The sequence below is a fragment of the Rana temporaria genome, chromosome 1 (genome assembly GCF_905171775.1).
Source record: "Rana temporaria chromosome 1, aRanTem1.1, whole genome shotgun sequence".
NCBI classification, from domain to species: Eukaryota; Metazoa; Chordata; class Amphibia; order Anura; family Ranidae; genus Rana; species Rana temporaria.
Genome location: NC_053489.1, coordinates 249,165,522 through 249,192,556, shown reverse-complemented (window position 1 = coordinate 249,192,556; position 27,035 = coordinate 249,165,522). Strand labels below are relative to the sequence as shown.

Below are 27,035 nucleotides of genomic sequence, written 5' to 3'. Positions count from 1 at the left end.
AACATCTGGGTATGATGCTGAGCATGTGCACTTAACTTCTTAGGTCGAGCATGGCGAGGCCTGTTCTGAGTGGAACCTGTCCCATTAAACTGCTGTATGGTCTTGGCCAACATGCTGCAGCTCAGTTTCAGGGTCTTGGCAATCTTCTTATAGCCTAGGCCATGTTTATGTAGAGCAACAATTCTTTTTTTCAGATCCTCAGAGCTCTTTGCAATGAGGTGCCATGTTGAACTTCCAGTGACCAGTATAAAAGAGTAAGAGCGACAACACAAAATTTAACACACCTGCTCCTCATTCACACCTGAGATAACCTTTTAAACACTAACGAGTCACATTCACGGGAAGGGGAAATGGCTAATTGGACCCAATTTGGACATTTTCACTTAGGGGTGTACTCACTTTTGTTGCCAGCGGTTTAGACATTAATGGCTGTCTTTTTATTTTGAGGGGACAGCAATATTTACACTGTTATACAAGCTATACACTCACTACTTTACATGGTAGCAAAGTGTAATTTCTTCAGTGTTGTCACATGAAAAGATATAATAATAAAATATAAAAAAAAAAAAGTAAGGGGTATACTTACTTTTGTAAGATACTGTACATATTTCTCTAGGGATTTTCCCAGGTTTTTTGCTAGCTATAAATGTTTCTTCCCTTGGAGTGTGTTCCAAAAACGTTCTTTTCACTCATGGTTAGTGTTTACTCTTTTTAAATCTTTTTTTGATCAAAAGTTCATATACCCCAGTTCTTAATACTGTGTATTGCCCCCTTTAAAGTGGTTGTAAACCCTTTACAACCACTTTTTGCTAGAAGTAAGCCTATAATAAGGCACGGTTTAGGAGATATCCCCTTTATCAGCATGTGCCTACGTCATCAGCACATGCGCACTAAAGCAATGGCACGTCCGTGCTGTTGCTTCAGCTAGTATGCCGTTACCGGTGACGTGACGTCATTGCAGCTCTGGCCAATCACAGTGCCGGAGTCCGTGATACCCGGAAGTAACACTGGTAGTGATGTCACCGGGCCGGACCGCTGCAGAGACTTCAATCTAAGGTAAGTAATTCATAATGAGCTAGTATGTTTTTTTTTGTGGGTTTACAACCACTTTAACATCAATGACAGTATTTTGTGGTATTTGTGGATGAGGCTCTTTATCTTCTCAGATGGAAAAGCTGCCCATTCCTCTTGGCAAAAAGCCTCCAGTTCCTGTAAAATCTTGGGCCATCTTGCATGAACTGCACATTTGAGATCTTCCCAGAGTGGCTCAATGATATTGAGGTCAGGAGACTTAGATGGCCACTCCAGAACCTTCACTTTATTCTGCTGTAGCCAATGACAGGTCGACTTGGCCTTGTGTTTTGGATCATTGTCATGTTGGAATATCCAAGTACATCCCATGTGCAGCTTCCTGCCAGATGAATGCAAGTGTATCTCCAGTATTTTTTTGATAACATAATGCATTTATCTTGCCATCAAATTTTGACCAAATTTCCTGCGCCTTTGCAGCTCACACATCCCCAAAACATCAGCGATCCACGTATGTTTCACAGTAGGAATGGTGTACCTTTCATCATAGGCCTTGTTGACTCCTCCCCAAATGTACTGTTTATGGTTGTGGCCAAAAAGCTAAATTTTGGTCTCATCACTCCAAATGACTTTGTGCCAGAAGGTTTGAGGCTTCTCTCTGTGCTGTTTGGCATATTGTAAGTGGGATACTTTGTGGCATTTGCATAGTAATGGCTTTCTTCTGACGACTCGACCACGCAGCCCATTTTTTTTCCAAGTGCCTCCTTATTGTGCACCTTGAAACAGCCACACCACATGTTTTCAGAGAGTCCTGTATTTCACCTGAAGGTATTTGTGTGTTTTTCTTTGCATCCCGAACAACTTTCCTGGCAGTTGTGGCTGAAATCTTTGTTGGTCTACCTGACCGTGGTTTGGTTTCAACAGAACCCCTAATTTTTCACTTCTTGATTAGAGTTTGAACACTGCTGATTGGCATTCTCAAATCCTTGGGTATCTTTATTTTCCTTTCCTGTTTTATACAGTTCAACAACCTTTTCCTGCAGATCCTTTGACAATTCTTTTGCTTTCCCCATGACTCAGAATCCAAAAATTTCAGTGCAGCACTGGATGAAAGATGCAAGGATCTGTCAGGAGTCCAGAAACTCATTGACCTTTTATATACACACACACACTAATTACAAGCAAACAGATCACAGGTGAGGATGGTTACCTTTAATAGCCATTCAAACCCCTTTGTGTCAACTTGCGTGTTATCAGGCCAACTTTTGATCAGGGTCATTTGGGTAGTTTCTGTTGTGATTATGACTTAAAAAGAGTAAACACAGTTGACTGATAATAAATGGCTTCAGCCAAACATGACCCATGAGTGAAAGAAATGTTTTTGTGTTATTAAATATTCTCTGAAAAATGGCCAAGAAATCATAAATTCTGCCAGGGTATGTAAACTTATGAGCACAACTGTGTATATACATTTATTAAATTTTTGTTCTTCAAATAGTGTTTTCTGCAAGTTTTAGAATAAATATACAGTTGCAAAAAATGTACGATATATATTTTTTTTTGATAATTATGTTAGCGATCATAAGCAGCTATAAGGTTTAAAATGTAGTTGGTGTCACTGGTTGAATGGCTTGCAACAGTGGCTTATTAGGCCATTTGTTAAAGGCACAAAATACACAGATAAAAATTACCAAATTGAATACTGCCATAAACAAGACAGTAAGAATGGTCAGGATTCCAAAGGGCACTCTGAACCAAGGCTGGCTGGATACTGCAGAAGAGAGAGAGGGAACCCAGTGCAATATTTGAGGTCCTTTGAGGATACATTTCTGTTGGAGAAACAGAAGAAGGGTCTTATTAAACGAGTTGGCAATGTATAAAGCTCTATGAAGCTGTAAATGTTTGACTCAACCTCATATTGTACCGTGGAGATCGAATGAACACAGAAAAAGTCTACTTCTCATTTAGAAGAAATAAGCTCTCATGTGTACAGTACTACAAAAAAACAGTTTTAATCATTTTCCAGCTTTGAAAATAAGTTACAGAGATTCTGCTTGCCAGACTGCATTTGCTCACTGAACACATTTCAGCACCGTGTACCATAAACTGTCTCAGCTAGGAATGTTCAGTCTAGAGGATAGGGTTTGGCAGACAGTACTGAGATGAAGCAGCAAGATTTGGGACAGTAAAAAAAACACAAAACTGTGGATAAACCACAGGCAGACATAATTATTACTAAATTTGGATTTTAGTTGGCACTAAAGATAAGAAATGTTACTACGATATGCATCTTCCCCTCTGTCTGGTACTGATAAATACAACTTGGCATAAAAGGAAACCTCTTGCGGAAAAAACAGGAGGTAGGCTGCTGTTGTGGACTTCTTGAAAATGTGAGTTGCTTGGCTATTATGCTGACTACCTGGCTTAAATTTTTTTTTTTTTTTTTTTTAATGAACCTCTTTCTTGCTAAGGAGGCTGCCATCCTTTAAACCTGTAATCAGATGTTTTTTCTTTTTTTTAAAAGGTCTAGCAAGCTCTGGTGCAGGAAGAATTAAAGTAACATTAAACCTTTGTTATTTTAGTTAAAAAGAAAACAAACGTGTTATACTTACCTGCTCTGTGTAATGGTTTTGCACAGAGCAACATTGGTCCTCCTTTTCTGGGGTACCCTGCTGGCGCTACAGGCCCCTCCTCTTTGGCAAGTGCCCCCATTGAAAGCCCCCTAGTCACAGCGTTTAATTCACAGCAGCAGGAGCTCTTGTGCATAGCAGCACAGAAGGGTTTTACCTTATTGCCACATTTAAAAAAAAACGTCTCTTTTTTTTTGGAGCACTATAGCTTTGATCTTGGAACGGAAACCAGGACTCTCCACAGTGTTTAAATCACAAGTTCTCCTTAAAAGTTGCCCCAACATTACATGTACCCATCCAGATTCCACAGAGATCCTAGCTGTCTCGGCATGCGTACAACCATCGCAAATAATCCTTGTAATGTGTCTTAATATGTTTATTTACCTTTGATCGTCAGCTCCATCTAGGGACCACAGTGCAGCAGTTTCCGGAAATACTTCAGCCAGGAAAATACCACATTATGGCCACTAGATAAAAGTGACCATTTATAGAAAATATCATATTAGACATATTACAGAGATTATTTGTAAAAGCTGTGCAAATGCCAAGACACTTGAACGGCAAATTATTTATAGATAGACCTCAAATCTGCTGACAATGTTTATGATCCGGGCACTACGTCTTCTATGCATCCAAAGAAGCGTTTCCATATTTCGCTAAAGAGAATTAGATTCTCTCATATGCATGACAATAATGAACGGTCATCTGGACCAAGAGTCATTTCATGAAAAGGTTTTGCAGCTCTCAGTAAGATCTCTGTAGAAAGTGGACAGGTAAGTGTCGGAATTAGAAGGTCAACTATTGGATGTACATCTGTACAAAAAAGCTTCAACAAAATGGTTGACATCTTCACACAGACACCAACTGCCCGTTGCATAAATGTGAATGAGAAGAGTAAAAGATGGCTTCAGCTACTTTTCTCAAGCTGTACAGAACTCCTCAGACATGTTACGCCCTTTTTGGGGCTTAATCGTAGAGACCGATATAATTAAACAATGAAGGGCGCAACACAGCTGAGGAATTCACTACTACAGGTGGAGAACAGGAGCTGAAGACCTTTTACCCATCTCATTACATTTATGCAACAGGGAGTCTGTGTCTGTGTGCAGACGGCTACCATTTTGTTGAAGTCTACTGGAGCCTGGCATGCCGATTCTGTCTTGGACCAGTTTTTTCACATGCTGATCCACCTGACACAGGTTTGGGGGGGCATTCAAGTGGTACTATTTTCATAATTTTTTGCTACACATGTACAAAAAAATACGGTTATCCTTTAAGCAGGAGATGCATTGTGAGGCTTCACACTTGTGACCTAGGAAAAACAAACAATACCCAGTTATATACTACTCACCGCCAGATGTCCAGCAAAGCAAGTAAAAAGGTAGAGTAGGAAAAGGAAGAAAGAAATGCCATAGGAGATGCCAAGAGCGGTGTTCCTAAAGACAAGATGCAGTGTATTAGGGCACTGTGACAATACTAAATGTTGTAAGATACGTTAGAAATAATACCTAATAGCTATATAACTACTGTATTTAGAAGACCGATAATTTCTTTGTTTTCATGGGCTTTATTTTTCTGGAGAAATTGGGGCCATTACAAGCACTAATGTAGAAACAAAAAGTATGTGGTCTTTTGAAGGGCTTTCAGATGTTTTTCTTTTAGCTTTTGTTATTATACCATCAATATAGATAAAAGGCATATTACACAATCCTTATTGGTAAAACATTTTGTTGTCCACTTCATGTTAATCTATGACTGTCTGTCATGGGTTACTGCATTAAACTTTGTACTTAGATAAGCTATTCGTAAACAACTATGGCCAACATTCCAGGTCAACAAAATTTGGTGCATATTGTAGAGTTAAAAAAATAATCCAAAGTACTCGCATAGCAAAGCGAGTTTCCCTATTGAAGTCAATGGAAATTAAATTAATTTGTTCTGCATGGACTTCAATGGCATGCAATACCGCATGCGGCCACGGGGGGGGGGTGGGCGCCAGAGAGCCTCGGAAACAGCCGGAAAGGCCAGAGGACAGCTTGGCTAACCTTGGCAAACCTTGGAAAGGCTCGGGAACGGAGTATTTTTTCGTGTCTTTCCAAGCATTTCCGAACAGTGCCAATCGTCTGGGATCGGCGCTGTTCAGCGCTGGCGCCCCCACCTCAGGCCAAACGCAATACTGCACACCGCTTTGGCCTGAATCCTGCTTGTTTTGTGAGACAACACTCGCAAACCGTGTTAGGATTTTTAAAAATACAGTGCTCGTATTGCGAAACGCTCGTGTTACTCGCAATCCGAGGGTCCACTGTATGTGGTCATGTGGTGTATTTCCATCACTTACTTGGGAGACACCAACATCTGGACAGCAAAGTTGCAGGTAAAGATGAAGAAACAGCAGGCTGTGTAATATTTGAATGATGGTAGGTCAGATAGCCGGTACTGTGTAAAATAATCAAATTGGAGACCAGTTGTTCATAGGTTTTTCTTTAAAAATTCAATAATGTTCATAAAACATCTGCAACACTATTTTATCAAATGGGAGATATTTATAAAGATTAGGCAAGCTGACAACCCATTTACCGTGCCTTGATTTTTCACAACAACTAAAAGCCTATTTCACACTTCTGCGTTTAAAATGCATTGATTTTTATTACATATTTTTTTCAGGTACCATTTTTATACGCTCTGGTGTATTTTTGATGCATCAGAACACTACTTCATGCATTAAAAGACACATACGACAACGTATGTATAATTTAACATGTCAAACCATTCATCATCTATATGGATGATGGCATCTGTTTGCTGAAAGCTACACCTAAAAAGGCAAGCAGGCATTTTGTAAAGGAAACTTGTACCAAGGAAAATCTGGAGGTTGCCATCGCTAACATCCTTTTAAACATTCAATCTGCCTATCTACTTCTGACTTAAATGCAGATTCCCTGACCAAGATCATGTAGCATATGATGAAGTCCGAAATTCTCATTTGCATACCAGGTCAATGAATCACACTATTAAAAAGGTACTTGAGCAGTATTACCAGCAGGCATGTAGTATTTTCAGATGAAGAGGGCAGCAATGACATATACATTTCTCTCAATACAGGTTTCCTTTAAACTTACACTATCACCAACAGCAATACCTGGAGGGCAAAATACTGTATGCACCCCACCCCAATTACTGCAGGCAGCTACCAAGGAAGCAGTGGAGGAACTGTGAGCTGGGGTCTCTGGAGAGACGAAAGTAAAGATGAAGGGTATCCAGACATGGCACAGTTATTAATAAAATGCCTGCATAATTTTCAGCACAGCTTTCCTTTAAAAATGCAGCACATGAAAAGGCATGGGTTAGAAATATACTCTAGTAAAAAAAAAGCCGTCTAGAATTACCTATACTTTACACCTAAAGTAGAGCTTAAAGACTAAACTTTTTTTCCAATTTTTTTATTGAGTAGCAAAAGGATTAAAACCTCATTCGGTACAGACTTCCCTTTACTTCCTATCCTCTGGACACATCAGAAGGTAAGAGGAAGTGAGGGAAATCCCCTGTTGACAGTTGTCACTGGAAAAAAAAGTGCCCCCCCATTGTAAGATATAACATGTATTTCTGTTCCAGTGAGATCAAGTTTTGGCTTCATATACACTTTAAATAGCAACTAAACGTCCATTCAAGTGTACATGTATGAATGTGGTCCTAAACAGACAATTTTATATATTAAAAAACATGTCTGTTTTTTCCTCCATCATATTTACCTATGCAAGTCCCCCAGTGCCTCTACACTGAGAACCAAGCGATCGAACATCGCTGATGGCTTGGTACTCACAGCTCCCCGAGCAGAGAGCTCTTGACTGTCAACCAGCAGCTCTCTGCTCTACGTTCATTGGAGCACTGAGCTATGGAGGGGCCGGGAGCGGCCATCTCAGGCTCTCATCTCAGTGGCTCACTGAGAGGCCGAGACGGGTACCAGTCCAGGCACCTGGCAGATCCAGACTCCCATTGTCAACATGACACAGTGCCTGGACTGATTTCTGTGACGTCAGCATAGAGTGGACTTTAGCCTGCTCTCTGCTGAAAACGGGTCACAGGAGTGCAAAACAAATGTCACTCCTGTAACCCATAGAAGAAGCCCAGCCAAACGAGCTCAGGCTGGACTTCTCCTTTAAATGAACTATACACAGCATGCCGAACAGCCCTCTCCAGTCCTTGGGCCAGATTCACGTATCTGGGCGTATCTTTGTGCGGGCGTAGCGTATCCTATTTACGCTACCCTGCAGCAACTTAGACAGGCAAGTGCAGTATTCACAAAGCACTTGCTCTGTAAGTTGCGGCGGCGTAGCGTAAACGGGCCGGCGTAAGCCTGTGTAATTCAAAGTAGGCCTTTTAAGGGGCGTGTTGTATGGAAATGAATCGTGACCCCACGTAAATGATGCGCCTAACGAACGGCGGAAAAAAAAATTGCATTTAAGATCCGACAGCGTAAGAGCCTTACGGCTGTCGGATCTGATGCTTATCTATGCGTAACTGATTTTATGAATCAGGCGCATCGATACGACGGGCAGACTCAGAGATACGACGGCGTATCAGGCGATACGACGGCGTATCAGGCGATACGACGGCGTATCTCTTTTGAGAATCTGGCACCTATAAGTCTGGAGTTCATTTTATTTCTCTTAGGCTTAAACCTTATATACACAATCTGTGTTTAAAACTAAAACTTTTAAAAGAACACAAGATTCCCAGAGCACTAAGGAATAGCTAAAGATCCAGCACAGTAGTAGCTTGACTTGGATTAAGCATTACTTTTGGTTTGTATATTGCAGCTTGAGTTACTGAACTCTGTAAACAGAGGCTGCCAGAAGATAGCCTTATATTTAAATAAAAGGAAAATAAAAAAAAGATAAAAACAATTCAAGTTTATCTTTTTGTCCTAACCATAAAAAAATATATAAATAAAACTATACATTTCCTCCCCCCTTCATGTAGAGCCTTATCCCAGCAGGGATACGTCGCAGTATGAGCCCGAATACCGGTTTCAGTGGCAAAATAGGTACAAGCATTTAGGGGTTAGTCTAGCCTTAGGAAAAGGTCAAGAATTAATTTATGGCTAGGATTGGGGTCAAGGATTAGGGATTAATTTTAAGTGCTAGGTTAATGTTAGAGGTAGGGATAAGGTTAAGCATTAACTGGGAGATTGGATTGTTACTTACATTCTTTTTGTAGTAGTAAGCTTTTCACACTTACGCTTTTGAAGAAAGCAACATTTAAGCATTAGGGGGAAGATGAAGTTATCTATTGTTAGTGTAAATTTTAACATTATTATTGCAGGGAGGGATAGGGTTAAGCAATTACCTTGGGATAAGTATTATAAATAGGTTACAGGTTGAGGTATGAGTGGTTACAGTTTAATTTATATCTTGCTTATGGTGCCAAAGTCCCAATATGAAATTTACTGCTGTGGGTAATGATGCCAGAAAGCTAGTGTACCGTACCCGATGGCCCAGCTGCATTCATTGGCAAATGCAGAGGAAAATAATGGTCTGTAAACCGGAGGAAATGAAAAGCATCTGTGTTGCCCATAGGTATTTAAATTCAGTTTCTGCTCATTAGAAAAATGACAGATGAATCTTGGGGCAACAATACCACATCCTCTCGTTTAGCTTTATATATCGATGCCCTATGCCAATACTGAGGGGGTTTGAGTGTTAAGCTGGTCATACACATATAAGACTTATCTTGCACATTCTTCCACCTTCATTACACAATGCAGACGGACAAATCTCACGATGCGTCTACTGTATTTTGGCCCTGTGAACTGTCAAAATGCTTAAAGAGTGCCTGCATATGACTAGATGAAGACACTGAAACAGTCAACAATTTTCTCCCTGGCTCCTTTTATTTTGTAAATCAAGGACTGTAGGGAGAGGCGCAGCTGAAATTGCCACTCACTGAGTGTATTTCCTCCAGTTCATCAGGAATCAAGCAAACTTGACTGTGTACGAACAGCTTAATTGCCCAAAGGTTTTCTTTTTCTCCTGTTCATATTTGACAACTAGAGAAAATCTACACCGATACATTCTTTTAGGTTTAAAAAAAAAAAAAAAAAAATACACCTAAATTAGAAGTTTGCCATTCTAAGGAATGTACAGTATCTCACAAAAGTGAGTACACCCCTCACATTTTTGTAAATATTTTATTATATCTTTTCATGTGACAACACTGAAGAAATTACACATTTCTACAATGTAAAGTAGTGAGTGTGCAGCTTGTATAACAGTGTAAATTTGTTGTCCCCTCAAAATAATACAACACACAGCCATTATTGTCTAAACCGCTGGCAACAAAAGTGAGTACACTCCTAAGTGAAAATTTTCAAATTGGGCCCAATTAGCCATTTTCTCTTCCCCCGGTGTCATGTGACTTGTTAGTGTTACAAGGTCTCAGGTGTGAATGGGAAGCAGGTGTGTTAAATTTGGTGTTATCGCTCTCGCTCTCTTTGGTCACTGGACGTTCAACATGGCACCTCACGGCAAAGAACTCAAGGAATCTGAAAAAAATTATTGTTGTCCTACATAAAGATGGCCTAGGCTATAAGGAAATTTACACGGTTATACAAGCCGTACGCTCACTACTTTGCTACAATGTAAAGTGTCAATTCTTCAGTATCGTCACACGAAAACATATAATAAAATATTTACAAAAATGTAAGGGGTGTACTTCTGTTAGATACTGTGGGGTAGATTCAGATAGATTAGCGGATCTTTAGATCCGCGTAATCTATCTGATTTACGATCCGCCGGCGCAAGTTTGAGAGGCTAGTGCTGTATTCAGAAAGCACTTACCTCAAAACTTGCGGCGGCGTATCATAAATCCCCCGGCAGAATTCAAATTCCGCGGCTAGGGGGAGTGTATGCGCCGTCCGCGAAATTTCCCGGCATGCATTGCTCCCAATGACGTCGCTAGGACGTCATTGGTTTTGGCGTGAGCGTAAATTACGTCCATTCGTATACGCAAACGACTTACGCAAACGACGTAAAAATTCAAAACTCGGCACGGGAACGACGGCCATACTTAACATAGGATACGCCGCATATAGCAGGGGTAACTATCCGCCAGAAAAAGCCAAATGCAAGCAACGTAAAAAAAAAACGATGGACGGGCGTTCGTTTCTGAATCGGCGGATCTCCTCATTTGCATATTCGTTGCATATACAAATGGAAGCGCCACCTAGCGGCCGGCGGGAGATTGCAGCCTAAGATCCGACGGTGTAAGTCACTTACACCTGTCGGATCTAAGGGAGATCTATGCGGAACCTGATTCTATGAATCAGCCGCATAGATCCGACCGTCGGATCTCAGAGATACAACAGCGTATCAGGAGATACGCCGTCGTATCTCTATCTGAATCCGGGCCACTATGTTCAAACACTTGCCCACAGGGCTGTGTTTTTTTTTTTGCTAAAAAATACCCCAACATTTTGATAAAAAAACAACAGTTTTCTTTGTCGAATTTTTTTGTAAATAAGTATTTTCTTTCCTTCACTGATGTGCGTTAATAAGGTTGCACTGATAAGTACTGACGAGGAGGCACTGATGAGGCAGCACTGATAAGCAGGCATTGAAAGGCAGCACTGACTTGCATCACTGCTGGGAACAGATTGGCATCACCAATGGGCACATACTAACGTCACTGCTGGGGTTGCACTGATAATCAGTCCCCCGATTATCTGTACAGGTCTTGGCTCTCCTTTCCTCACACTCCGATATTTGGCCATTTTTGATAAATCGGCATCGGCCGATTATTATCAAAATTAGACTGATATTTAACACTGACCGCTGTTCCTCTTCCCTTCTCCACACTCAGCGGCTTTGGCAAGCATCAAGCGCCGCGCGAGTGAAACTGACGAGGGGAGAGAGAGAGAGAGAGAGAGAGAGAGAGAGAGAGAGAGAGAGAGTTGTCAGTTTCACACACAGTTACACTCGGCTCAGTGTGAAACCTGCTAGTGCCATTTTTAATCGGCCTAAAATATCAGCCACAAAAATCGACATCATATATCAGACATCGGCTGCCCCAATATCTAAATATCGGCATCGGCCAGAGAAAAACCCATATCGGTCAACCTCTAGTGCGAGGCGAGGAGAGCCGATAAACGGCATCCCCTTGTTTACATGTGATCAGCTTTGATTGGATACAGCTAGTCACATGGGTAAAGAGCCACATAATCGGCTCTTTACCGAGATCGAGGTCGCACAATGTCCTAGAACAAGAGATCCCGTCCACCGTCATTTGTCGATACAGCGGGTGGGAGGCGGTTGAAACTTATCCACAGTCTTTTTTAAATTAAGGGTCAGCAGCTACAAATACTGTAGCAATCGACTTTTAATAAACAGACAATTACCAGCCTAGGGTCTTTGAGTCGCAGCGCGGCGTTCGCGAGTGAGGAGCCTCAGTCTGACACGCCGCATCTCCGATCGTTGTAAGACATGATCAGCTGTGACCAATTACAGCTGATCATCGAGTGAACCAGGAAGTGCCGGTAAACAGCATTCCTCATTTCGCGTTGACAGGGAGAGCCGATCGTTGGCTCTCCCTGTCAGAGGGGTGATCTGTGCTGATAATCAGCACATTGATTATCAGCAGATCCCCCATCAAATATACCCATCAGCTGCCAATCGGTGCCCACTAGCTGCGGTGCCCCATCATAACCTCCTGTCAGTGCCCAATAAAGTGTCAATCAGTGCCCAGAACAGTGCAATTCAGTGCCCACCATAGTGCCAATCATTGTCCATCACAGTGTCCAGCATTAACACCTGTCCGTACCTGCCCAATCAGTGCTGCCCATCAGTGCCGCCTGTTAGTGCCCCCTATCGGTGTCCATCAGTGCTGCATAGCAGTGCCACCTATCAGTGTTCATCAATTCTACACATCAGTGCCTCCTCATTAGTGCCCATCAGTGCCACAGCAGTGAAAGAGAAAACAACATTTTATAATAGAAATTAAGAAAACATTTTGGTCTTTTTTAGTTTGTTTAGCAAAAAATAAAAACCACAGAGGTGATCAAACACCACCAAAAGAAAGCTCTATTTGTGGGAAGAAAATGATAAAAATGTATTTTGGGTACAGCGTTGCATGGCCGCGCAATTGTCATTCAAAGTAGGACAGCACTGAAAGCTCAAAATTGTCCTGGACAGGAAGGAGCGAAAGTGCCTGGTATTGAAGTGGTTAAACACCACCTTTTGTGCTCTGTTTCCTATATTAAATGACACCTTACCTCTTTCTCTATTGCTGGCTGATTGAAGTAGAGGGTGACCCTATTAAAATCATCAGATTTCTTCCACTGCCTGAGAAGCAGAAACATCAAACAAGGAGTTTACACATGTCTTTATACACATACACTGAAACATACATTTATTAAGAACATAAAAAGTATTAACACTGCTTACCTTAACGAGTTCAGCTCTTCCAAAACATTAAAGAAGTTCTCATTGGTTGGCTCATTTGCCTCCTTTGGAGAACGAGATCTAGAAACATTAGAGAATACAATTTATAAAAGAAAGAATAGCAAAGTAAAATAAATGTCAATTTAAAGGATAACTCCAACAGGCTTTGGGAGGGAGCAGACAAGTAAAATAATACACTGGTATTTTAGATTAACCACAGACTGTTGTAGTGACATTTACCTGGAAAGGTTTCTGTTTTTGACCCAGTGGTAGACAAAGTCACCAAGGGGCCAATGTCTGGGACCGCCATTCAATAAGTGGTCCAAAAACCTCTAAAGGATAATGCATCTAAAATGGTAGCCTGTTTAAGTTATGCTGTGTTAATGTGAACAATTAACAAATATGAAGCAGGTGTCATGGCAATCTGGCTGCAAAAGTGGAAATACACTCCAAGCCATTGAGCTGAAAATTAAATGATTCCGCTATCCACGCCACTGGGACATTGTATTCGGATTCTGACAGTGGCAGAATGAGTGTCCCTTAAATAAAAGTTGATTAAACAATCACCATCCGGTCGAGTGATGAAGCCCACAAATTGAAATTTGGCTGAATTTCAATCGGTGTATGGGCAGCTTAAGTCCCTCTGCATTAACTAAAAGCTAGATAGGAGCAAAAAAAAATGTCCAAGCCTAAATAAAATGGAAAAAGGTCCCAGTACTTCTCTTAGTCACATCCAATATAAATTGTCCCTCAGTGTTCTCTGCACCATGTGCACAAATGGTATTTACAGTGCCTTGTATTCATACCCCTTGAAATTTTGCCATGTTACAACCAAAAACAAATATATTTTATTGGGATTTTATGTGATAGACCAACACAAAGTGGCACATAATTGGTATAAGTGGAAGAATAATTATAAATGTATAAATAATAAAATATCTTTAAAGTGTAGCGTGCATTTGTATTCAGCCCCCTTTACTAAAATCTAGTGGAACCAAATGTCTTCAGAATTCACCTAATTAGAGTCCACCTGTATGTAATTTACGCTCAGTATAAACACAGATGTTCTGTGAAGCCTTCAGAGGTTTGTTAGAGAACCTTAGTGAACAAACAGCATCATGAAGGCCAAGGAATAACCAGACATTTCAGGAATAAAAGTAGGAGAACTTTAAGCAGGGTTAGGTTATAAAAAAAAAAATATCCCACGCTTTAAACATCTCACTGAGCACTGTTTAATCTATCATCCGAAAATGGAAAGAGTATGGCACAACTGCAAACCTACCAAGACATGGCCATCCACCTGAACTGACAGGCCAGACAAGGAGAGCATTAATCAGAGAAGCAGCCAAGAGACCCACGATAACTCTGGAGGAGCTGCAGAGATCCACAGCTCAGGTGGGAGAATCTGTCCACAGGACAACTATTAGTCGTACACTTCAAAAATCTGTCCTTTATGGAAGAATGGCAAGAAGAAAGTCATTGTTGAAAGAAAGCCATAAGAAGTCCTGTTTGCAGTTTGTGAGAAGCCATGTGGGGGGCACAGCAGACATGTGGAAGAAGGTGCTCTGGTCAGATGAGACCAAAATTGAAACATGGTGGTGGCAGCATCATGTTGTGGAGGTGCTTTTCTTCAGCAGGGAAGCTGGTCAGAGTTGATGGGAAGATGGATTGAGCCGAATACCGAGCAAGAAGAAAACCTGTTGGAGTCTGCAAGACTTGAGACTGGGGTGGAGGTTCATCTTCCAGCAGAACAACAACCATAAACATACAGCCAGAGCTACAATGGAATGGTTTAGATCAAAGCATATTCATGTGTTAGAATGGCCCAGTCAAAGTCCAGACCTAAATCCAATTAAGAATCTGTGGCAAGACTTGAAATTGCTGTTCACAGACGCTCTCCATCCAATCTGACAGAGCTTGAGCTATTTTGCAAAGAAGAATGGGCAAAAATGTCACTCTTTAGATGTGCAAAGCTGGTAGAGACATCCCCAAAAAGACTTGCAGCTGTAATTGCAGTGAAAGGTGGTTCTACAAAGTATTGACTCAGGGAGGCTGAATACAAATGCACACCACACTTTTCAGATATTTATTTGTAAAAACATTTTGAAAACCATTTAACTTTCGCCAGCCACTTCACAATTATGTGTCACTTTGTGTTGGTCTACCACATAAAATCCACTTATGTTTTTGGATGTAACATGACAAAATGTGGAAAATTTCAAGGTGTATGAATACTTTTTCCAAGGCACTGTATGTTCATGCCTGCTCGGACATCTCTGTTGCAGCAGAAGTTTTAAATTATCCTTTATTACCAACTCTAGTGAAGGCAGAGAATGGTGCAAGAAGCCATAATGTAGTGTCATTTGCCAGCAAATCAATTAAGTGAAATTTGTATAGAGTGGAATTGACCTTCAAATTACATGGATATAGTAACTTCATTATGTTAACTTCCAGACTGATTTGCATACATTTATTCTTTATATAACACACATAGTCAGCAGCACTTTTGAATATTGGAAGATCACAAAATATACACAAAAAGGGATAAACATGATGAAACAAAGACACAAGACACCAGGGCTCCCGTAAACCTTAGTCCAAGTTCACATGGACACTAAAATGGGGCTAATTGCTAAGCTTGCCATTTGAGCCCCACTGTTCTATTCATTTCAGTTGCTAGCCTGGCAAAGAAATTGCTTAAATGTGGGTGAAAATGTGCCTTCAAAAGTAGGTGCTAAATAGGAAATATTAAGAATCAAGTGAAACCAATCACTTAGCAGCTAGTGTTGTTCAGGAAACACTGCAACTGTGCAAATCCATTCAACGTTATGAAACCCATGAGTTATAAAAGGAATATGAAAGCTGCTTTGCCAACTTGTTTTTGAAGTTGCATTCTTCTAGGGTTGATATCCTCATTAAGTATATGTATATTAGGCTCCTGACATGCAATAAGTACGTTGGTGTGAAGTACCTGTGGTATGTTAGAACAATGTAGGCAAGGGAAGTTGGCAAAGTTCCAGGTCCTTCAAACTAAATTGTTAAAGCGGTACAAAATGCCAGTCCTGAAACTTGGAAATCGGATCAACAATGACAGCCCAAACATTCCCATAATGACATCTTCCTTTCAATCTGAGTTTTCCGTAATACTCTGCAGTCAAAAGATAAAGCTCTTTACATTTGCAGGTGGCAACTTTCTGAAGCATGTGCCATGTATCGTCTTCTTTTCCTGCTCAATTCATTACGAATCACATTCATTTTACCAAGGCACAAAGCGTTTACTACTGTAATGTGTATATGAAGAGCAGCAAGCCCAATGCAGTAGGTGAGTTTGGGAAAAGCCCTCTGCATTTCAAAAGTGGTTCCCAGGTCACCAGATTACTGGCAAAAGGGAATGGGCGTGGCGTGGTACATTATAACAATGCCTGGGTGGAAAAGATGAAATACAGCTTGGGTTGGCTGCATTTCTTATAAGCACTTCAAGGCTTAATTATAAGAAACATGATAGTATCCTTTAAATTAGCCACTCTCAACCTTTTTACTCCAGAGTAACCCCTGAAATGATTTTCACATCTCAAGGAACCCTTGCAAAAAACAATTTATTGGTGGCTAGTGAAAAGCATACCCATACTTACAGAGGTGGTCAAAATACCACCCTTACAGAGAGTTAAAAAAAAAAAAAACATTGGGTTCATATAGTTGGCTCAGGCAAGTGCCACTGGTCCCCAAACTATACAGGGGCCATCAGATTGGAGGTTAATCAGCTTCAGCTCAAAGAATCCCTAGCAAGCTCTGAAAGGACCCTGATTGAGAATGACTGCTTTAAAATTAATTTGTTTTAAGGGTAAGAGCCGGTTCACACTGGGGCGACTTGGGATCCGACTTGAAGTCGCCTCAAGTCGTCCCAAGTCGCGCTGTTGAGAAAAACAATGCAAGTGAATGGGAGCGGTGTTAATACACACGACTCGAGTCGCTCTGACTTTAAAAGAAGTTGCTGTACTACTTCAATCCGACTTGTAGGCGATTTGTATCCATTGATTTCAGTGGAAGTCGCCTCCAAGTCTGATCCAAGTCTGATCACTGTCTTAACTGAAGCGACTTTCCAGGAAGATAACATACATTTCTCAGGCAAACCTCTCCCTCCCCTAGAGCTGATAGTTGTTTGATTGGCCACTGGAAAGTCTCCTGTCCTGGAGACGACTTCAAGTCGTGTTGTAAATCTCCCCAGATCGCCCTGTGGTTCATGCTCAACTCGTGTCGGAGTCGCCTCTGAAAGTCGCGCTGGAAGTCGTGTCGCCCTAGTGTGAACCGACTCTTAGATGACTTCTTTAAATATTAGATGTTTGGACTGAATTTCACATAAAAAGCAGCACAAAAATCCTGGGGACAAGCCTGGAGCTATTTATAATGTAGGCTGATATTTGAAGGTCATTAGCAGAGCAGTTGGCACAGGTAGTGAGTCAGCTAGAAATAAGATGTAAATTATGTAAAGATATGAATGACTTTATAAGTAGGAAGAAAAAAAAATTGAATTCTGTTCTGTATGAAAATGTTATCCAGTACAGCAATTGGTAAGGAGCAGCAGAATTAGTGAAGCATAAAAAGCGGCCAAGAACACCAGAAAACATGAATAAAATTACAAATATATTCCACGTGGCTTTTGAAGTGCTTCCACTACCCTCTGTTACAGTTAAATTGCAATATGCTGAACCCAGAGGGTTCTTTGGTCTGACAGTTTAATTAAATATCATGTGGGGACAATATTTAATTGGACAATTATCCTTTCTCTTTTCAATCACAAAAGCATTCATCGGTTTCTGTGCTATAACATATTACAATGAAATCTCGAAAACCATCACTAACTTGGATCAATAAACTGTAGTGATGGATCAAGCTTGCAACAACTACCTGAATATTTTCCTGAATGTATAGCCATGCACACTGGCTGTACTAAGAAAGAGCATCAGTATGCCAGGCTGCATGTGTAGGCATGTCAATCACATAAAACTTGTCATGTTATCAGTGCTATCGGAAGGATAGAGATACAGCGATGAATCCTCACTTCTGTTAGACTACGCATTAATGCAAAAATATCTGGGTACTGCTCGACACTAAACTACTATACATGTACAGTATCTTTCTATAAATTCAGTATGACAATGTAAGAAAAAAAACAATACATGTATATAAATACTGCAATTATTTAGTGCTATATTCCCTCGGGCAGCAATATCCTACAAAAGCCGTTTGCTTGCTTCTACTGGCTTTCAATTTACTGCTTTTTCAACTTGCATATTAGACTCTATTACAGCAAACTATATACACTCGAGTTTTCCTATCCTGTGGATAATAGTTTAAAATGCTTCAATTATTATTATTAAATTAAATGAAAGACAGCCTTCGTTCCAACATAATCTCATCTATTTTAGTAGATAAACCAATGGGCACCTAGAAAAGTGCCCATTTGAGTAACCCTTAGAGTCGTAAATAATCTTAATGCGCCAATAAAAAAAATTAAAAAAATTAAAAAAATGTTCAAACCTAAACTATTAGGCGATTACAAAGTAAGTCTTTCAAAAGGAAACCAACCGAATCACAGCAGATTATAAGAAACGTGTTCAGGGCTTCATTTGCACTTTGCGTTTAAGGGCGGGCTACGAATTCCTGCGGGTAACTTTTTACGAACAGCCATGGGAAGCCCTGTACAAAGCAATGAGAGGCTGACAGTACACACCACCATTTGCATGTAAATCAGACATGATTACGGTGGGTGCAAACTGTTTGCATAAACCCTGCTGAGACTGCTGCAGGAATTTACAGTGTACCCCCAATTCACAAGAAAAATCCTCCAGTGCATGCATTAGTAATCCTCTAAAACATGCATACAGGTATATCAAGTCTCTACAGAACATATCTGCTATGATTAATCAACAGGATGTGGTTCAGCACATATTTTAGATGTCAAACATTTGTACTAAATAAATACAGCAATGACAAAACCCTTTTTTTTTTTTTTTTACAAATCTATGCGTTTGTGTTACATTCAATACTTGATAAATGAGCATTCAGTTTTCAGAAGGTAATAGAGGAAGGGGAATAGTCTTGAAATACAGGTATACAGGTGTGTGTGTGTGTATATATATACATTTTCCCTTTTAGGGTGCCATGTAGCAGTAGCTTGTTTTTTTAAGCACGTGATTAAAGCCCAAGGCTCCAATTGGCTTAAAAAAAAGGGTGGGCTTGGGGCGCAAAGCCGTGTGGAGAACTGTTGGCTGAACAGCAGCTGCATCCAATCAGATGCAGCCACTGTCTGAGTTTCATAATACATTAGTCGGCACTACAGATTCGTAGATGCAGATCGGCTATGTATACCTGTTGAATGGAAGAAAAATATATTCATGTAAGGCTAGTGTAACATTTTTAGGAGGTGGTAAGCAGCGGAAGGCCAGGCTTATTTCTCTCAGTCTAGGCTTCCTGCAATGAGTCAGAAGGTGAGGTGCAAACAGTTTGGAGAGAGAAACGATCTTAGATAACAATCACACAGTCACCAAGACAATTTGCGTGAATCTCCCCAGTAGGTACAGCAATTAAAACTGTTCAACACTTCATCACTAATCATAACTTGCAGGAATACCCAGTTTAATAACTGAACATAAATAAAAGATATAGTATTCTGGTTTATTTGCGGAGTAGGGGAGCCATGGTGTGAACCAAACAATAAGAGCACAAAACACGCAGACAAAAGAGATACAAGAACAGAAAAGCAGGATCCTTAGTCTCTACCCACAAGAAGCCGTGCTGACATCAGACAGAAGGCCACAGGACAGATGGGCCAAGCAGGAGAAAACAAGACAGCAGCAGCAGTAGATCCATTAAAGAGATGTATTTGACATCACAAGGCATATAGGAAGTAAAGGGCAGCAAGAGAGAAGCAGGTTTCAGTTCCTACTTGTCAGTACTCCGGTTTGTAGGTATAGAAGACATTGGGAGATCCTGTGGGGTAAAAAGCAAAAACAAGTTTAAACATGTAATGTGTAAAGAATAAACCGTAATGTAGGTTCCAGTGTAGCATGAGCAATACTCACCGTAATGCGGGAGGAACTCAGGTCTTCAGGTATCAGGCTGTCCCTGTGATTAAGGTGAGCAAATGGCTTAGCAGCCCCCCAAGATTCCAGATAGCGCGTCATGCGAACAGATGCCCTTGTCTTGGTGACCTCGGCAGACCTGTTCGGTAATATGTCATCTTCCTCACTGTCACCACTAGCCTGAAACAAGAGACAGCTGGGTTTAGCATCTTGCTATTGTGAGTCTATTCTTGGCCAGCATTTATATTTGGAAATAGTCTCCGTTTGCTTGTAGTAGCTAAATCATTTGTAGGTTACTTTTGTTGTTAAGGTTAAAGTTTATGAGCAACTAATTATAGGCATGCAAATATTTTAGCGGCTTAGTCTAAATATTACGCAGTCTTAAGCCTCGTACACGCGATCGTATTTTCCAACTGGAATTGTGTGATGACAGGCTGTTGGCGGAAAATCCGACCGTTTGTATACTCCGTCGGGCAATTGTCGGATTTTTCCACTGTCAAATGTGGGATAGCATGCTTTAAAATTTTGCCGTTTGTATGCAATACAAATTCCTGGCCACCGCCCTTCGGACAAAAGTCCTACGCTTTGTCCGCAGAAAATCCAATCGTGTGTACGAGGTTTAAAACATAGGGCAGGCTTACGGTTCTTAAAGTGGAGCCTGTGTAAATTGGATACATGTGTGTTTAGTGTTTTAGCTGCAAAAGGTTTTGTCATTTGGGCCATTATTGGAATACACACCCCTCTGCTAGTCAGGATGACCAGCCTCCTACTTCTCCGCTTCACATTACTGCTTCCTGGTTCAACTTTACTTCTCCTTAGACAATGTGGATAATGCTGATAAACTGCACAGGCCAAAAGGTGCACACATGTCATAGGAAGCCAGTTGTAGAGCCAGGAAGCTGCATTGAGCAGCCAGGAAATACAGTATACAATAACATGACCTATTTAGCTTCTATATTTATAAAAACCCACAAAATAAAGTATATTATGCAAAACTTCAATTTTGAGTCCTATTGCTGCTTGTGTCCCCACCAGGAAAGTTCACCCTTACTTCCTGTACTGGTAGCCACTGTTTCCAGGACAAAAAGTGATGAGAAATCCAAAATACAGGTATGAACAGAACAGAGGGAAATGAGGTACCTCAATGGATGTTCCTCCAACCATTCCCTGCTCCAGCCAAAAATTAAAGCTTTTGACTGGACATGCATTTTTATTCCCGAGTAAGGCCTCATTCACACAGGCGTACTTATGTGAAATGTTTATATAGAACATGAAGAAACATGAAGCAGATATACAAATGTAGAAATACAAGACGACTTACCCTAGGGTCAATAACCAGGTAAGTTTTTATGTTATGTTCTTTAAGGTAGGGGTCCCTCTGCATATGAGTTACATCCTCTACTTCATATTCCCCTCCAAGATGGGAGAGAGTGGCTTCTGTTATATGAACTCTCCTACAGAAGAATAGATAAAGGTTAGATAGCATGTCATTATTAAATATAAGCTTATATGCAGGGGTCAAGTCCTGATCCACTCCCCCACCAAAAAAAAAAAAAAAAAAGATATGCTCATATGCATAAATTACTAAACCGCATGTTTTTTTTAAGCAAGTTCTTTCTAAATCCAGCGATAACTCGCGGCAGACCTCTGGAATGTCTCCTGGGAACAATGACAAAAGCTCCCAGGAGACATTGCGGCATCGAGGAAGCGACGGAATACCCCCAACTACCCGATGAATCCATATACAGGAAGCGGCCAGTAACATAAAAGATTACGAAGGTTCGCCTGCCCCTGACAGTGACTCGAGCTGGGCATCGCCGCTTAGTGAAGGATTTGCTCGGGCGGCTCGTCTGCTCTAGTCCTGCAAAGGGAACTGCGTTCCTGCTGTGAAAAAAGTGCAGGAACTCCGTTCCCACACGTTCCCGCAGGACTAGAGCCCTGCTTATATGATTATAAAGGCTTGTGTTTTCTTTCCTAAAATAATAAACATGTTATATTTACCTTCTCTATGTATTGCACAGAGCAGTCCTTTCAATCCTCTTCTGGGGTCCCCAAGCCCCTTGCTATAGGGGCACTCGTGTGGGTTACATCCCAAATTGGGTTGTGTGCGTCTACAGACACACACTGCAAATTGGCCCCGCCCCCCGGCTCCCTCCTCACAACCAATGGCTCCCCCTGAGTCCAGAGAGGAGAGAAACAGAAAGCAGCACTGCTGCTCTCATGCACACCGCTGAATTAACCCCTTCCCGCCCACGCTATAGCCGAAAGACAGCTACAGTGTAGCTCTCCAGTTCTAGGGGGGTTGTCCATGGACGTCTTTCAAGAACCGCCTATTAGCGCGCTCTGTGATGGCTGTGTCCTGTGGACACAGCTGATTACAGATCTCTGTAAAGTGCCAATCACAGCAACCCTTTACCATGTGATCATCTAGGTCCAATCACAGCTGGTCACATGTAACTAGACTTGCTGGTTATTAACATTCCCTTCCTCACACGCTGTCTGTGTGAGGAAAGGAGAGTCAATAACCAACAAGTCTGACAGGGCACAGTGAGTACATTGCTTACACTGATAATTAGGGCTCTGATCATCAGTGTAGCTCCATCAGTGCAGGTTATCAGTGCGGCCTCACCAGCGCCTAGCAGTGCCGCCTCATCAGCGTCCAGCAGTGAAGAAGAAAAATTACTTATTTGCAAAATTTTATAACAATGAAAAAACTTTTTTTTTTTTTTTTTTTTTAATGTCAGTCTTTTTTTTCCGTTTTTATTTTTTGATAAAGTCCAGTGGTGATTAAATACCACCAAATGAAAGCCCTGTCTCAAAAAATGATAAAAACTTGGAACTCTTTGAGGGCTCTAGGGGATATTATCCGGTTACAGCTCCATTCCCCCATAGCGTGAGACATCCAGCTGCCCAACGCATGAGACGTACACGGACAGACCCCCCAGTATTTACTTTTAATAAAGAGCTTGTACACTACCTACTTTTTGTGAGTAACCCATTATGGGGGCCATAATGAATTACACTTAATACTACTCTCTTGTCGTTATCCCATGTGTTGGAGAGCTTGTCAGAAGTGAATGATGCCGATAACAGAGAAACGGAGCACCAGAGAGAAACGGCACTCAGAGCTTTGGAGAGGGATAAGTAAACACTGCAGATATATGTACTTGGGTCAGATTTCATAAATGGGGTTTACAACCATTTTAAAGTATAAACAATTATACATAACTATAAAGTGCTATCTCCAACAAAGAGCTTAACATTACATTTTGATATAAAGGAAATTATGTTTTCACTAAAAAAGGTATTAAAATATCAAAATGAAGGGTTCTGGTATTAAATGGTAATGCATGAAATAGGGGTCTTGCATTGATTTTCCAGTCTTACCCTGGAACTCCTCCTGCTTCCATATGATTGGCCAAAGTTACATCATGTGACCAGACATCATATTGCCATTTCTGGAGCCCGATTACTCCACACAATGTGTTTCCTGAATGTACCCCAACACGCATGTTAATATCCACACCTGTAGCCTTACGCAGCTTCCTAAAGAAATGTTACAACAAATGATTCAATTGACTGGATCCAACAAACAAATCAACATCTACACAAAGATTTGCACACATTTGGCTATTTGGTATGAATAAGAAACCAGCTTTTGTATGGCTGGCCACATTAAGCTGATGGAAGCCGACTTCTGCTAACTCTAATGCACTTTTTACTTCATTGCTAAAGAAACCCGTTGGTGTACAGTCATTTTCTATAGAGTCCTTTGGCGACTGGTGGTTTTTTTTTTTTGGGAGGGCTGGCAAACAACCACTCATAGAGCCCCCCCGCAGCACCCAACCACCCCCCCCCACTGTTTGCCGGCGGTCTGGCACTTACCCCATCATGGCAGGTGGCAGGCAGCGTGGTGTAGTGACTCAGCTCTGAGTCCTCTCCTCCATGATGGCTTCCAGCTTCTCCCCTCCTCGGCTTCCAAAAGGATAACCTGTCCTTTCAGCCAATCGGGTAATCGGTATCAAAACCAGCTTCCTGATTGGCCGGGAGGAGGATCAGTTTTACAACAGCAAATGTTAATTCGCTGTTGTAACACACCTGGGTGGGCTGAGAGCACACTCTGTGACCCAAGCCCACCCTATATTGAAGCCTATTAGAGCCTCTGGTGCTTCAAAAAAATAGCCCCCCCCTGTTGGAATTCATGCGCCGATGTCCTTAAAGGGGCCGGGCGCATTGATAGGGGAGGAGGTAATGGACGGGGGGGGGGGGGGCACCCGTGCGCCCTTAATGGACAGGCTTCTTATTTCTTTTAGGTGAACTGCAACTGAAAGAAATCTGTACTTGCCTACCTGGGTGTTCCAAAATGCCTTGTGAAGTTCCTGCTCCTCTTGCTGCATTTCATTACACAAATTAAAGTAAATTCACAATGGGGGAGTGAGATCCCCATTATTAGAGCAGCAGCAGGAGTGCACACCGAAAAGCTCAATCTCAAGAGATCTTACCCACCAAATTTGGGAAGCAGCAGTTGTCAGCAATAGAGGTTCCTCCATCCACACTGTTTGGCATGAATGGGGGGACTATGTTGACTTCTCTTGTTCAGACCGTGGGGATGACCAAGTGAAATCCTAATGTTGGGGGGGGGGGGGCGGCGAGGGCAGGAAGGGTAAAATTTATTTGTGGGTATTAAAGTGGGGCAGGCTATCAAGTGAATCTGTTTAAATCTACAAAAGTACAGGATCACTTTAAAGTGGAACTTTAGTCAGAAAATTAAGTCTTGCTAGGTCACTTCATGGTATAGCCATGTAAAACATTAAGAATAAGTGCCTATACTGTTTAAAATCCAGCAATACACTGTCTCACCCCGCTCTGTACATGCTCAGTTGCTCCCTATTTTTTGGAACTGTGCTGAAAATGTAGAGGCCAACCTGCTGCCACCCTAAAGATTTACTGCTGCTCAGGGGTTCTTGGCTTGAGCAAAATGGCAGCCCCTAGCAAAAAGAAGCAGTAACAATGCTGGGGGCAATTTACAGCACCCACTAATTTTGGTAACATGTGGAATATATGTTCTTTTGTTAAAAAACATTAATTGTTATCAAACATCTAATGTTATTAAACAAGTAATGTGTAAATTTAAAGGCTCAAAAAAAAAAAATATCATGAGTAAAAAAAAAAAAAAAAAAATTCACAGGGTTTACTCTGACTGGAATATTGACATAAACAGACAAGCAACTATTGTCTATACAAGTATACACTTCCTACACAGATCTACCATTCTACTGTTAAAATAACAATGACAACTAAAACACCACACACAAGTCTAGAAGGGTATCATGAATTCTCTCACCGGATTGCCTGGCACATGTCTAAACCCATCTGCACACAGTTTTTGCCATGGTCCGGCAAGCATTCTGGCAGCCCTGACACACAGTAATAGCAATCACCCAGGATCTTGATGCGCATGCAGTTATTTTCCTATAGAGAAGAAAAGAGATCTTAGACTTCATGACCTTTCCCTAGTTACCGATACACTGAAAATTACAGCGGAAAAATATCGGCCAGTAATAGCTGCCGAAAATGCCAGCAATTATGCCATGATTTTACCTTGCTTTTTTTTCATGGGTTTGTGACTCAAAAATGCAACAAGGGTGCATTTTTGACATGTTCTTGCTGCGTTTTCAACGGGGAGGTGCATTTGTGGTGCAGATTTTTTAACTGATCAAACGTGCAGCAAAAATTCAGCAAGCAGGGTTTTTAAAGTGGTTGTACACCCACTAAATAAAAAAATAAAAAAAACCTGCAAGATAGCATACTAGCTCATTATGAATTACTTACCTGAGATCAAAGTCCTCGCAGCAGTCCTCATACAGTACTCTAGCCAGTGACTTCCCTCACGGAGTTTCTTCCGGGTATTGCGGGCACCAGTGCTGTGATTGACTAGAGCTGCGATGATGTCACTCCCGCGCATGTGCACGGAAGCCACCGGTATCGGTATACTAGCTGAAGCAATGGCACAGACGCGCCATTGCTTCAGTGCACATGCTGATACAGGGGATAGCTACAGGCAAGCCTTATTATAGGCTTACCTGTAGCAAAAAGTGGTTGTAAAGGGTTTACGACCACTTTAAACACAGCTTTAGAAAAGGTGCCTATAATGGCTGGCAATAAATTCATATTCATTTAAATTCATGAAAAAAAAGGTTGAATACAATACAAGTATTCATTTTTTTTATAATATATAAAAACAGTCAATTTCAGTTTTGGCCAAGTGCATCCTGAATTTTCAGTACCAAAATTGTAATTTTGGTGCACCACTACTTGTTTACCTTGCTCTACTTACCTTTGCTATCTGGTCAAACTTTCCAAAAAGCTCATTCAACATGAGGACCAACTCCTTTGGGGAGCACTCGCTTGAGAGGAGCGTGAAACCAACAATGTCTGCATACAGGATACTGCAACATTCAACAAAAGGTTGTGTCACATACAAAACACAACATACATAAACAAATCTGACAGTAGAAGTGGGACCACTATGTAATGGCTGTGGTGGGCCCAGATACTTAAAAAACAAACAACCCACCCCTGTCCCAAACAAATAAAATGCTAGTTATACATTTTACAATCCAACCACTTGACCTTATGTACAGTTAATACTAAGATATTTGGTACTTCGGCAATAAAAAAAAAAATTTATTGACATGGTCACAATAGAGTGTACATCCCAGTCATCTGATATCTACAGTAAGTCGACATTGATGAAACTAGACATTTTCCCTACATGAATAACTCCAATACTGGATGTTTACATCTAATCTGATTCACAGGCATACCCCACTTTTAAGTACACAATGGGGTTTATTTAC

The 27,035-nt window shown here is 41.2% G+C and overlaps 1 protein-coding gene across 5 annotated transcripts in view; it reads right to left on the bottom strand.

Annotated features, from left to right (window-relative positions):
* The window catches only part of ADCY4 (adenylate cyclase 4), a 135,667-nt gene that overhangs the window by 16,771 nt on the left and 91,861 nt on the right, over positions 1-27,035 (bottom strand). For all 5 annotated transcript variants that reach the window (XM_040353350.1, XM_040353370.1, XM_040353360.1 and 2 more), the window contains exons 7-17: positions 26,513-26,624; positions 25,520-25,647; positions 23,563-23,721; positions 21,497-21,629; positions 20,176-20,355; positions 20,040-20,083; positions 13,097-13,174; positions 12,925-12,994; positions 5,998-6,095; positions 5,011-5,095; positions 2,721-2,858 (exon numbers count right to left, since the gene is read on the bottom strand). In XM_040353350.1, the coding sequence (XP_040209284.1) occupies positions 2,721-2,858; positions 5,011-5,095; positions 5,998-6,095; positions 12,925-12,994; positions 13,097-13,174; positions 20,040-20,083; positions 20,176-20,355; positions 21,497-21,629; positions 23,563-23,721; positions 25,520-25,647; positions 26,513-26,624 (1,225 nt within the window). The remainder of the gene's footprint in view (positions 1-2,720; positions 2,859-5,010; positions 5,096-5,997; positions 6,096-12,924; positions 12,995-13,096; positions 13,175-20,039; positions 20,084-20,175; positions 20,356-21,496; positions 21,630-23,562; positions 23,722-25,519; positions 25,648-26,512; positions 26,625-27,035) is intronic.